Consider the following 13117-nt stretch of genomic DNA (forward strand, 5'->3'; position numbering starts at 1 on the left):
GAATTATCTTTGGCACTACTAAACACACCTATTTTGTGACTCGGACATAATAAAACTCATTAACTGACTCTGGTGACATCCATTTGCTCGGGCCAGTTTTTCATTAAGCTCTCGATGGAAACTCCACTTGCGGGTTATTCGATTTTGTTGCCTTTTAGGTAGTAATTTTATTTTCTAATAGAGCTTCTATTTGCTAGACCGTGGAACGACAGGATATTGGCAGAGAATGTCCAATGACATTTAAGTTCGTCTGATGTACAAATTTTGTGGCTTTAAGGTATTAAAAAATTCATTAATAAGATATTAGAAACTGTGGACGACTCTACCATGTTGAACTATTTTTATTAGTGCACATAAGTAAGTAAGCCGATATTCATACGGGAGAAGCCGCGGGCATAAGACAGTTCATTTTATTATAAAATTCTATACACGTTTTAGTAATAAATTACCAACAGATTACCTAATTACTTAAAAATTCTTATCATTTTTGATAAATAGACGGAAATATACTAAAGTACTGTGTACAGTCTGACAATATTTTAAGGAGAAGAATCATAAGATTGTATTGTATTCCTTGGAGATATGGACGAGAAAGTTAAAACAATCATCTTGTCAGTGTGGCTAGAGGTCAGATATTATGAAACGCCATCGGTGTTTGAAATGGCTCACTTAAACTGAAGCGATGCTACTCCATAATGAGCCTTCCGATGCACTGAATTATGTTTCTTTATAGTCATTCACTTTCATTCAAGCATACTCGTATAATATTCTAATCAAATTAATAGCAACAATTGAGAGTCGTGTATTACACTACATATCAACTAGGGCTATTGGGAATTAAGATTCCCTCGAGGTTCGCCCCCGGATCCAAAGAATAAGTGGGAAAATGTATATTTTTATTTACATTTAAAAAGCAGCCACTTTAACATCACTCGTAAATAGCGTGGCATATTGACCCCGACAGTAATTTCTTCATTTCTGTGTCACGAGATGTTATCATTGTTATTCTATTTAATTAGATTGCGCTGGTATTAGGTCAATAACTGATTTATTGTGACGTCAATAAGTTTGCAATTTTGGAAGCGGGTTATCCTGATTTTTTTATCGTTTTCATTGGGTTCATGACATAGTGAAACAAATATCACAATAAATGACTACAAAATGTGGGAAAATCAAGAAATCCTATTAACTCTGTAGTTAGTACTACTCTTCCAATTAATAGAGAGGATGTTGATTAATCAATATTCATTATTATATTGAGACTCATTAACCAATATTCGTTGTCACATTGAGTTTCATCAGTGGTTGGTGTATTATCTCAATTATACGACATAATTTAGTATTGATGCTGTTTATCTATCAAGTTGACTGACACGGCCCGCTCGCCGCATTAGTTTGCTCGCAAACTGCGCAACACACGCTTCGATAATAAATAAATAAATAATTATTCAAGCGAACAATCAAGATGTACCCAAATCCCTTTCATAGGAGGCATTCGATTGTATGGCAAATGTTCGACCGCATATTCCGAAGGGAGAACCGCTTCAAAAAAGGAAAGAAGGTTGTTTGAAATGAGTGCGCCAATGAGTTTGGACTGCAGAAGTTGTTCGTCGCTGGCCGGCTCTGGTAAGTCAATTTTGTTCATCAATTTTAATATAAACTTTCCGAACGCACGTGTTGAACGTTTGCGTCGAGTTTTCTCATATCAAAACAAGTTAACGATAAATTGTTTTCGTTTTAATTGGGCCCGTAAACGGTCTGCTTTAAACTCGATATAATAATATCGAGACTTCATATTAATGAAGTCTTTGTATTCTTGAATTCTAGAGCGTATACAGATTGATCCCTGGGTGTTTGAAACAATACCTATCTTATTAAAATGTAGTAAAATCAAGTAGAAGATCAGTTACATACAAGTACAATTTTATTGACATTGGGATCGCGTATATAAATTATGAGTATACATTAAACTTACATTAAAATATTAATGAAAATTAAATAATTCGCAATAAAATTTCGATCTTTCTTGTAGCTTAAATATTATTACCATGTTATTTGAATTGCATATAGAGTTATAGTTGATTTTGTGTAGATAGAATAATACTTGGGTAGATTTTCCGACTGTAATCAACTACAAATAGGTAGGTATAACATTGTGTAATATATTACATTTCATTATTACATTGTCTAAGATGGTATAACAATCATATAATTGACGTAGAAGTATTATTTGTCTGTGAATTGCGCGTTATGTGTAAGTAATGAGGAAAACAGAATCTATAATTAGACAATGTTGTTGATGAATATTTGCATGAGCCTCAAATGGTAAATATTTTGAATTTAAAATACATTTTCAGGTAAACAGTTTCCTGAAAATGAAATACAGGAGATACATGAATATAATTTAACTAGCGGCCGCCCGCGACTTCGTACGCGTGAATCCCGTTTTACCCCCTTAGGGGTGGAGTTTCGTAAAATTAGCTTAGTCTTTTCTTAGCGGATGTCTACGTCATGCGTCATAACATCTACCTGCATGCCAAATTTCAGCCCGATCCGTCCAGTGGTTTGGGCTGTGCGTTGATAGATCACTATGTCAGTAAGTCAGTCAGTCACATTTGAGTTATATATATGTTACAGGAAATGTATGAAATCCGTCATTGTATACAATTCCTAGGATTTGTGTATAAGTCCTAAAATCACCCGGAAATGTGTGATGTAAATTATATTAGACACATTTCCTAGGAAATTTACACATTTCCTAAACAGCAATCGGAAATGTAATTAAGATTTCTTTTTTTTCTCCGAAACTTAAATGGCGCTACTGCGCCGCGGCCGCTGTGTATGTGTAAGGCCGCAAGTCTAACCTAACCTAACCGAGACTTTGTTATCCAGCTACAGGATTACTAAAACCATCATGCCAATAATAGTTTAATAAAAGAGATGTTAAAATTAGGGTTTTCCAATACTTCAGCGTAATATGCGTGATGCCGAAAAAAAGGTATGCCAATAGGCAAATATTTTTTTCAGCCAAAGTATAATAGTGCGAAAACAACCTTCAGGCTAAACAATAAATAATAGTTGTGAGTTAAAAGTACCTATCGGCCAATGTGGTTTGTCTAAATGAAATTTTAGGCGTACTGAGGGGCACCCGATCACACGACCACGCTTGTGCCGCTTAGTTTTATACATTTCCTAATACAATATTGGAATTCTATAAAATTCCTAGGAAAAGTATACATTTACTAGGATATGTGCGTATTAAAAAATCTCTGAAGCAATATTTTATACATTTACTAAATAGCTTCGGAATTGTATACATTTCCTAGGAATAGTATACAATTCCTAGAATTCATACATTTCCTGTAACATATACACATATTTAGATTTAGATAGTTTAGCTTGATGCATTTTCGTAGGTGGGTACATCATTATTCTAGTATTGGATACCATACAAATATCGAACAATTTTGACTAAGGTTGTAGAGTTTTTGAAGTTACGGCGCGTAGATTACGCCCGAATTCACAAACAATGCTTGCTTAAGTGAAGCAACAAATCGAACGCACAGCGTTGAATAGAGCTCTGTGATTGGTTCGTGTGTCACCCTATGCGTCCACGCGCACTGTGAGATCTCATAGTAATGTTTGTAAATACGGGCGTTAGAAGCTTGGCTCTACATGACATTTTCGTGGTGTGAACCTTATGATTTCGTCTTGGCAACATTTTACATGAAAATGTTTTTAGTGGATATTGTATACTCGTATTTTATAGGTAGGTAGGTGGTAGGTATTGATATTCTTAGGTGTTGGATAGGTATAGGTAACAAATATACATAATTTTTACCTGTTGTGCGTTTTCTATTTGCAAAATAGCAACCTGCATGCCCAATTTATGCATCCCCACAGTCGTATGTGATCGATGCCTATGCTAACACTAATTTGCGGCAGCTCATAGCAAAGTTTGATTAATAAATGCAGGCCAAATCTTCCCTTTTGCCTCAAAAAAATAAGAGAGGGTAGTACTCCTGCAGTGGCTAAATGATCTGATGATGATGATTTATAGTTTAATATTAGTCTATTGTTAAAAACTGTCAATAAGTTATTCAATAAAGAATTTATTTATTTATTTATTTATTTAAAACTTTTTATTTTGTAATTATATGAACAAATACAGACAGTTAGAGATTTTTTGCGGGAGTTCAATTGGGAATATTTAGTCATTGCTTTCAATTGATATCCACTGAAAAGGGACAAAAGTTGACCTAAAATGGATCTGGATATTCCAATTCCATTGAACTAAGAAAAAAAGCCACGCGGTGGATTTAACGTGTATTGAATGAATATAAACTGACGAGTTCTAAAACCGTTTCTAAAACCGTTTCTGTCCTAACTCTGGGTACAAAGAACTTTTCACATTTCACACTTTTTTGACGCGAGCTTTGCTAGTGTTTTGGTTTTGAAAATGTGTAAATACCTACAGCAGACATTTGGACGGGTTGACAGCTTGTGCCGATCCATCCATTATAGTACAGTCGGTTTTAAAAAAATATGTTTTTCGTTCGTGGATTTAAAGTTTTGTAACATCGATTTTTATTGTTTGTTTTAAATCTACCAACTTACTAAATGGAATACTTAGGTATAATATGTGATTCCAGGATCCTCTATTGATGCCATAATTAGAGCCCACCTTTTTACTCTTATAAATAAAGCAATTTACAGGGTAATGAGTAAATAATTATTAAAAAATACTTAAAAACGATTTTGTCTCGTTTCAGGATCTCATTTAGTGAAGATTTTGGACTCACTTCCAAGGTCTGAGAAAACCTGCCTGTATAGAAGCCATTGGTAGCTGAATACCCGGATTTGAACATGAATATTTTCTGTTATATTTTTAATTAGGTATACCTACACACAAATAATAGAATTACAGTTTAAGTCAGAATTGTTAAGAGATAAAGATGATAACAGTTTGTCTTTAAGAGTTTATTAAGCAACTTTATACCTCGACACAGCACAATTTAGTTTTAAGTTAACTAGCTTGGTTCTTCCGAGTTTGTTGTTCGTCGTTCTTAATAAAGCTTTTGAAAAGATCAAAGTGTAGTTTAGTTTAGTTTATAGAAGTTATACAAAGATGTTACTTTTCTGAGAATTAAATATTTCTATAGAGTTTTCAGTCATATAATGTGTATTGTTGTACTAAATACATAAGATACGGACGATGCGGTAAAGACGTTTAGTTCAGCTTTGTGGTAACTTAATTAGTATCCTGAAGGAATTATGACTCTCAGTATTGTTTCGACCTGAAATAATAATTATCTATCAGCAGACTATTAATATCAAATGAAAGTTTGGTAAAAAATGTTTTTGTGTAAGTAGTTGTGTAGCCATGTACCTAGATGTGCATGCCGTCATATAATTTTTATTTACGATAGAGCTCATTGGTTCTGTATTGTTATTCTATTTGAGTAAATTAGTATACTTTTATTATACTTTTACTAGGTACATGTAATTTAACTTTTCTTTGTGTTATTATTAAAATTCTGTGATGATGGTGGTTTTGAACTTAACATCAGTTCAAACTGTTTATAAGAAAGTCGACGTCGTCGTCGTTTCAGTCAAATGTATTCATTCAAAGCCAAATTAAATATTTGTAAGCTGTTTGTTTTCTGAATAAAACAAAATAAAATAAAATAAAATGACGTCCACTACTGGACAAAGGCCTCCCCCAAGGATTTCCATAACGTCCGGAAAATACAAATAAGAAAGTAATAAAAGTAAATAGTATTTATTTTATTTTATTTATAGGTTCTTTGTAATATCCTTGAGAATATAATAATATTTTACCACCTCCATCGTGAAAACATACCAAAGTAAAATGACATTCTTCTGTCAGACATATCAAAAGTTGAATAGGATAGAATGAAGGCCAAATCCAATACTTGAAGATCTAAAGTTCGTTGGCCTGAGTCTAGGTACCTAAATCACACATTTCAACATCTACAGAGTTCCTCAATTCCATTACCCAACACTATATTCAATCTAGAAAGGTAGGTGAGTAAACATTGTACCCCAATAGGACCATAGGCCCCAACACTCACATTATTTTCAGTATCCTTTTTGCGCGAAAATCAAAAATTTAACGTAATTAGTTGCGCGACACGGCTATATAAAACAGGAGTTATTTGGGAATGAAATTGCTAGAAGAGACTTAGTTTAGTTTTTTCGTAATTTGAAGAATGAGATATATTTATTTAACTAATCAACAAGAGTGTCTATAACTTAGCAGGCATTCGGCAGGCATTTAATATGAGTAGATAATTTTTCCTACACATTTCTTTTCATCCGAATTTTGTACACTATTTTAGGGCTAGCGACAGAAAATAAGCGACATCGACTGCAATCAATTTTCTAGACGCCTAAAGATTATTTAATATTATAATCACAGTTCGCAGTCACTGCTATAAAACATTCTTGAAAGGCATTTCGTAGAGACAATCCGGTAAGTTTAAAAAACTTGTGTTATACACAAACACAAGTTTTTTAAGCCTACAACTCAATCGAGCTAACTGCGCACCTCTCCCTACCTTCGTCCCGTTCCGGACCAGAGCGTCGATGTGACGTCACGGCTGCCAATTGTGCAGTTAACGCGACTGGCGGCGGGCCACTCATCATCATCATCATCATTATTCAGCCACAGGACGTCCACTGCTGAACATAGGCCTCCCCCAATGCTTTCCATGTTGATCGATTGGTAGCGGCCTGCGTCCAGCGCTTCCCTGCTACCTGCGCGGGCCACTCGCTAGACATAATTTTTGATCCATTACACCAGTCATGGCAGGCAGCATGGGTCGTTGGCATTAGGTTTCAATTTTAAACTGGCTTATCATTCATAAATATACATAGTATTTAGAACAGGGGAACTTTTAGAGCTAACGAGTCGTGTTGCTATGAGTCATCCCATGGAGTCATCTAATGGACACAAAGGCTACTTACAGTTTACTAAAGAAATTAGGAAATATAGTCCATAATGTTTAGTCCATAACATTAACATTTTACGTTTGTTAGTGACGTTTTCTATTAGATTATTATTGCAATGACATGTTTTATGAGTATGAAGTGCAAATACCTACCGCTGTTTGCATAAAATCGAATATCAGTGACTAAGCATATTCTAATTCGATTTTACTTTGCAGAACAGAATTTACTCATCGTTCTATAAAAAAATAACTCATAGTTAATTGGGGGAGGATTAAGTTCGGCAGAGGACGTCCTGTGGCTGGAATGACGACGACGATGATGATGAGTAAATAATAAGCTTGACACTATCGCATTTTATTGCAAGAAAAATATATACATAGTCTGATGTGCCGTCGACTCTACCTTTACTAGGTTTCAAGCTGTAACTCCTGGCTACAAAGGAGTGATGAGTATGAGGTGATTATACGGACCTTATGCGGGGCATAAGGCAAGACTGTATCAATATCCTGATTAAGGGGGTTCCCTTAGTGGCATGAGCAAGACATAACAGTACTATCAGAAGCATAAAATTGTAACGATTATTATAACTTCAAGGCGACTGTACACAGTTTGGTTTCTTTGCTTCAGTTTGTATCAGGAAATTAATTCTTTTTCTTTCCACCGAGCCGGGCCTTTTTTGTTGTGACGTGATACGTAACCGTTTTATTGTTTCGCCGTATCGAGCATAAGGTTTGCGAACTTGCATCTGTCTTTGTTCCGCCGTATGGTGAGTGAGTAAGACAGGCGACTGGGCACAGGTTATTCCCGCTCGGTGCCATGTTATCTTTAACTTGTAAAGTTGTAAGCGTCATCGTCAGTGTTGGGATAATTTTGCATACAAGTTGTCGTTTAGTGTGAGCTAAAAATGTTCCGAAAGTTGAATATTTTTGCCTTTTTTATCTGCTTCTGCGAGCTAGTGAGAGGAGGTAAGTTCTTTTGTTAGTTTTTAAATTAAATTTACGCACATTTGAAATAAATATTATTAATAGAAATTATCTCCATTAATGCAGGCACTAAAACTTTGCATAGATTAGTGTACCTAATTGGTATTAATTTGATAAATCAATCATTTATTATTGTTACGCTTATTAGTGAGAAAATAAAATTAAAGATTTTACTTAAGACAATGTCAGCCAATATGATTTTAATTTAATTAGTAATTTGTGTAGATTCAGATCAGATCTTAAATTTTAGGCATAACGTAGTTGTATTACTTATGTGATGAATTCCAATTTATTGAACGAATGCTAGTACCTAGTCAGTTAGTCAGTCATGGAAGTTAAACTATAAATGTATTGCCTGATATACTCAATGATGTAACATAATTAAGACACATACATTGTACCTAACAAGTGAGGTGAAGGTTAAGCTTGTTAAACTATAAGGTAACTATTTTATTAGGTAATTCTGGAACGGGATCTCCAGGGGACTAGGCTAATTGCAAGTTATCGTACTTAGTATGTAATAAGTTTCAGTCAGCCAATATAATAACACGAAGAACGATATTTTACAATTCAGAATGCGACGTTGTAACCAAGAAGCAATGGGGGGGCCTGCAACCGACCCATGTTCAGTACCTGCCGAGGCCAGTCGACCTGGTCATCATCCAGCACACAGCGACTCCCATGTGCACCACCGATAAAGCCTGCAAGAACCGGGTGAAGAACATACAGGATTATCACATGGACACCCTGAATTGGTGGGACATTGGTTCTTCGTGAGTATTCCTTTCAATTTATAATTCTTTCAGTCTGTAATTTGCTGTACCTTATAGCTAAATGTAACTTAGTGGGAAGAACCTGGATGCGGGCAGCGCAGGACCGGTCGTTAGGGAAGTCCTTGGGGGAAGCCTTTGTGCAGTGGACGTCCTTTGGCTGAAACGAACGAACTAATGCATCATTACAAAGCCTATATTTATAGGCTTTGTAATGATGCATTGTGTAAACCATAATTATTAATAGAAGCTGTCTATTGACCTTTAAACTTTAAGGTGATATGCAAAGTGGGTTTAGTTCATTTCCAAGGTTATCTCTGTAAGTTAATATTAGGGGTCAACATTGCTTTTTCACTACTGACAGACACGAATGCACTTCTGGTAATAAAGTAATAAATAGATTAAATGTTCTTTAAACAAGAAGTGTAAGTAAACATAGTAGGGATTTTTTAAATTAAAATATTCTTAAAATGCATCCATTAAAATCTCCATCATTTTGTCACAGACTGTTTCATCTGTGGTTATTTATTATGGCCAGTTATGTTGTATCATCAATGTTAACAAAACAATAGAACAACGCCAATTGGAAAAGCATGATGATGTGTTTGAATTTAAAATTTAAANGCAACCGACCCATGTTCAGTACCTGCCGAGGCCAGTCGACCTGGTCATCATCCAGCACACAGCGACTCCCATGTGCACCACCGATAAAGCCTGCAAGAACCGGGTGAAGAACATACAGGATTATCACATGGACACCCTGAATTGGTGGGACATTGGTTCTTCGTGAGTATTTCTTTTAATTCATAATTTATTGGTCTATTCCACTATCACCCAGGTGATCAAAGTGGAGTCCAGGCGACACTTTGGAGTTCTTTAATTACTTATGGATAAGAAGTCCACTTTGATCACCTTTATCCATAGGCTGATCAAAGAACACCAAAGTGTTGCCTGGATTCTAGGAATAGACCAATTTATTCAGTCTGTCATTTGCTGTTTATGTATTTTTTTCGCGGGAAATTATAGGCTTCGTAATGTTGCAATATGTAAACCATATTATGTTATTAATAGAATCTGTTTGTTTTCCTTTAAAATATTATTAAGGTGATAATGCAAAGTGGGTGTAGTTCATTTCCAAGGTAATCTCTGTAAGTTTATATTAGGGGTCAACATTGCTTTGTCACTACTGACAGACACGAATGCACTTCTGGTAATAAAGTAATAAATAGATTAAATGTTCTTTAAACAAGAAGTGTAAACATAGTGGGAATTTTTTAAATTAAAATATTCTTAAAATGCATCCATTAAAATCTCCATCATTTTGTCACAGACTGTTTCATCTGTGGTTATTTATTATGGCCAGTTATGTTGTATCGTCAATGTTAACAAAACAATAGAACAACGCCAAGTGGAAAAGCATGATGATGTGTTTGAATTCTTTTTTCTTTTATGGCTTTTTAAAATAAGGAGGTTGCATACTTTGTGACATTCAGCTTCTACGTCGGCGGCAACGGCAAGGTCTACGAAGGGGCCGGCTGGCTGCACGTGGGCGCGCACACTTACGGCTACAACAAACGCTCTATTGGCATCTCCTTCATCGGGAACTATGAAAGTAAATATTGTTTTACCTATTAATAGACCTACGCAGGCCGCTACCAACCGGGTAACATGGAAAGCATTGGGGGAGGCCTTTAGCAGTGGACGTCCTATGATTAATAGACCTAGACCTATGACCTATGACCTATGGTGAAAACGGGCACCAGTGCGTCTGCAACTTGAAAAACCCTTATCACCTAGGGGTATGAAAAATAGTTAACGTCTTATTCTCAGACCTGAATAAAGGCATAAGTATCGGTCAAGTCGTTTCGGGCGTCTTTGATACAAACATTATGGAACGAGAATTTTATGTATTAGATGTTTCTTTCAATTATAGGTACACATCTTAGATTAATAAAACCTAGATGGATAGTCTTCATACAAACGCTTCGTCAAGACTGAGGCAAAAATCTTATGTCATTAGTGTCAATTTTGTTGGGGAGTGTAGACAGTGAAGGCGATTTTCCCGAAAGTAGGGAAATTTTTAATACGTTTTTAATTATTTTATAATTAACAAAAACTAAACGCATCATGTACTTACTTATTTATTGAATTCAAAGTACCTACCTAATTACAATAAGATAAATCGACTTAAAAGTCTCGATTTCATAAAAAAGGAAGTGTATTTGTACGGCGAACAATTGGGAAATAAATTTTCTTGTTAAACTGGTATCATTCCCGTATTTAATTTTTGAAAGCCAAATTCAAGCAAAATACGCGTCGAATTGTAGTACTTACTTATGCAATGTAACACTGGTCACTTTCTTTCGTTTTTCTGATGTATTTTAGACACCCTTTCACAGCACAAACCGTTTTAATTAATTAAAATTCGTCGGACGTGTTTACCAATTTTTCACTTTGACAGTTCATGTGACGTTTACGGGTGAGCCGTGCCGGCTCCCTAAAAACTGCCTCACCTTTCGTGCACTGACTATCTATCTAGGTTTTATTAATCTAAGGTACACATAAAATTTAGAGATGTAGAATATGGCTGTGGTGTGATAATTACATAATTACAGCGTCGCCGTTTGAAACTAATTACAGGACCACTACAAGCGAGCTAGTAATTAGTCTTTCCTGCTAAAAAAAACAAAAGAAAACTGGTTCATAAAACTTTAGCGCAAACCCATAAGATTAACTTTAACTTTACTTGAAGACATTCGTAACCTACTGTTACAGTAGCATTATTAAATTTTTCCAATTTTCATTTCCAGCTGACGTGCCAACGGCTCAGCAGTTAAACGCGGTGAAGGCCCTTCTTAGGTGTGGAGTGGAGAATGGTCACCTAACCTCAAACTACCACGTGATCGGTCACAAGCAAGTACTCGCCACTTTGAGTCCCGGCAGAAACTTGTGGGCAGAAATCAGGACTTGGCCCGAATGGATGGACGACGTCAGCTCGATCAAAAATTAAAAGAGATCCGTGTTAATATTATAAATGTCTGTCTGTTACCTATTCAAACTTAAAACTGAACCGATGTAAACTAAGTGAAATTTGGATTAAAAATAGTTATAGACTCTGAGAAAAATAGTTTTTTGTGCCAGTTTTGAAAGAGTGTGTGAGGGTCACGTCAACGGTAAAAGTCTTGCTTTATATTGTCTTGCTTTGCAACCGTATAGCAATACATAATGCTAACTTTCAGAAAGTGTTTTTATTGCACTATGGTAATTATTATGTAGATTTTATACTTGAGAGTAGTTTCATAACACTTGTCTTAGTTTTGTGTCACCGCAATGCTCGAGTATTCCGGATGGATACAATTTAAATCTTATTCTGTATGATATTTCCCTCCAAAGAGAATTTTGAAATGGTATCATTTTTAGATTTTGAATAAATCGCCAAATATACCACCGCGGAGACCCCAATCGCGTCTCTGCGTTCCATTGAATCGTATGAGCGTATGGATTTTTTGCGATATTTTTCACAATTTCTATTTTTAAAAATTACCTATCGATAGCTTACTTTATTCTCATGAATAAATCTCTAAAACTGATAGTTTGGCTAGAAAAAAATATTTTCTATCCACGCACTACGCCGGCAGCGTTCGGATCGGATATAGTGACGTCATCGTCCCCGCGCCGGGCGGTCAGTGAACTTTTTTAGTAATTTGGCCATAACTTCGTCAATTTTTGTCGTAGAACAAAAATGTTTGGACTGTGTATTAAGGATTTCTTAGCCCTATAAATCTGCATTCACAGCTAAAAATCGAAATGATCCTCATTGACGGAGTAATCGGTGAACATACGTAGAAAAAAAAACATACATACAGTCGAACATATTATTATAACCTCCTCCTTTTTTGAAGTCGGTTAAAAATATTAAAAGTGACTTTTAGATGAAGTAGGTAATTGCTTGCTTCTGAAGTCAATTACGGAACCCTACACTGCGCGTGTCACGACACGCATTTGTTTTAATATTCAGTTCTCAAATCTGGGGGCACGGCAGTGCCCCCACCAAGTCGAGCAAAAAAGCGGCACGGCCGTACCATCCTTTTCTCGAAGCAATTCAGGCCATTTTCGACCGCCTGTAACTTCGTTGTGGATAAAACTAGAAGGCTGAATTTTCATTAGCTATGCAGGCATTGTAAAGACACGGTATATTTAAAATTTCATTCAATTTGAACCAGTAGTTTAAGAATTATAACGGGTCAAAGTTACTTAATTTTGTGACTCAGTGACTCACTGACTCACTGACTCACTGACTGACTCACCGATCATCAAAATTCTAAGGCACTTCTAGCAGACCTAGAAGCTTCAAATTTGGAATATAAGTAGTGTTTGGTGTATGAATCA

The 13117-nt window shown here is 35.7% G+C and overlaps 1 protein-coding gene and 1 long non-coding RNA gene across 2 annotated transcripts; both read left to right on the plus strand.

Moving 5' to 3' along the window:
• Positions 1-1070: 1070 nt before the first annotated feature.
• On the plus strand, positions 1071-4901 carry LOC114352821 (uncharacterized). The gene is made up of 2 exons (XR_003655889.1): positions 1071-1626; positions 4773-4901. It is a non-coding gene; the product is annotated as an uncharacterized LOC114352821 (long non-coding RNA).
• Positions 4902-7807: 2906 nt separating this feature from the next.
• On the plus strand, positions 7808-11847 carry LOC114352819 (peptidoglycan recognition protein). The gene is made up of 4 exons (XM_028304561.1): positions 7808-7940; positions 8533-8731; positions 10222-10340; positions 11539-11847. Exons 1-4 carry the CDS (start codon positions 7880-7882, stop codon positions 11736-11738), a joined length of 579 nt encoding a protein of 192 aa, XP_028160362.1. The 5' UTR covers positions 7808-7879; the 3' UTR covers positions 11739-11847.
• Positions 11848-13117: the final 1270 nt, after the last annotated feature.

The sequence above is a fragment of the Ostrinia furnacalis genome, unplaced genomic scaffold, assembly GCF_004193835.3.
Source record: "Ostrinia furnacalis isolate ACB-3 unplaced genomic scaffold, ASM419383v2 OfSCF1456, whole genome shotgun sequence".
Lineage (NCBI taxonomy): Eukaryota > Metazoa > Arthropoda > Insecta > Lepidoptera > Crambidae > Ostrinia > Ostrinia furnacalis.

What these genes read in the sequence shown, in the direction of transcription:
- LOC114352819 (XM_028304561.1), top strand. Translation starts at nt 7,880, where the DNA reads ATGTTCCGAAAGTTGAATATTTTTGCCTTTTTTATCTGCTTCTGCGAG. An exon ending in TGGTGGGACATTGGTTCTTC is followed by an intron (nt 8,732 to 10,221) that starts GTGAGTATTCCT and finishes TGTGACATTCAG; the next exon opens with CTTCTACGTCGGCGGCAACG. An exon ending in CTTCATCGGGAACTATGAAA is followed by an intron (nt 10,341 to 11,538) that starts GTAAATATTGTT and finishes TTTCATTTCCAG; the next exon opens with CTGACGTGCCAACGGCTCAG.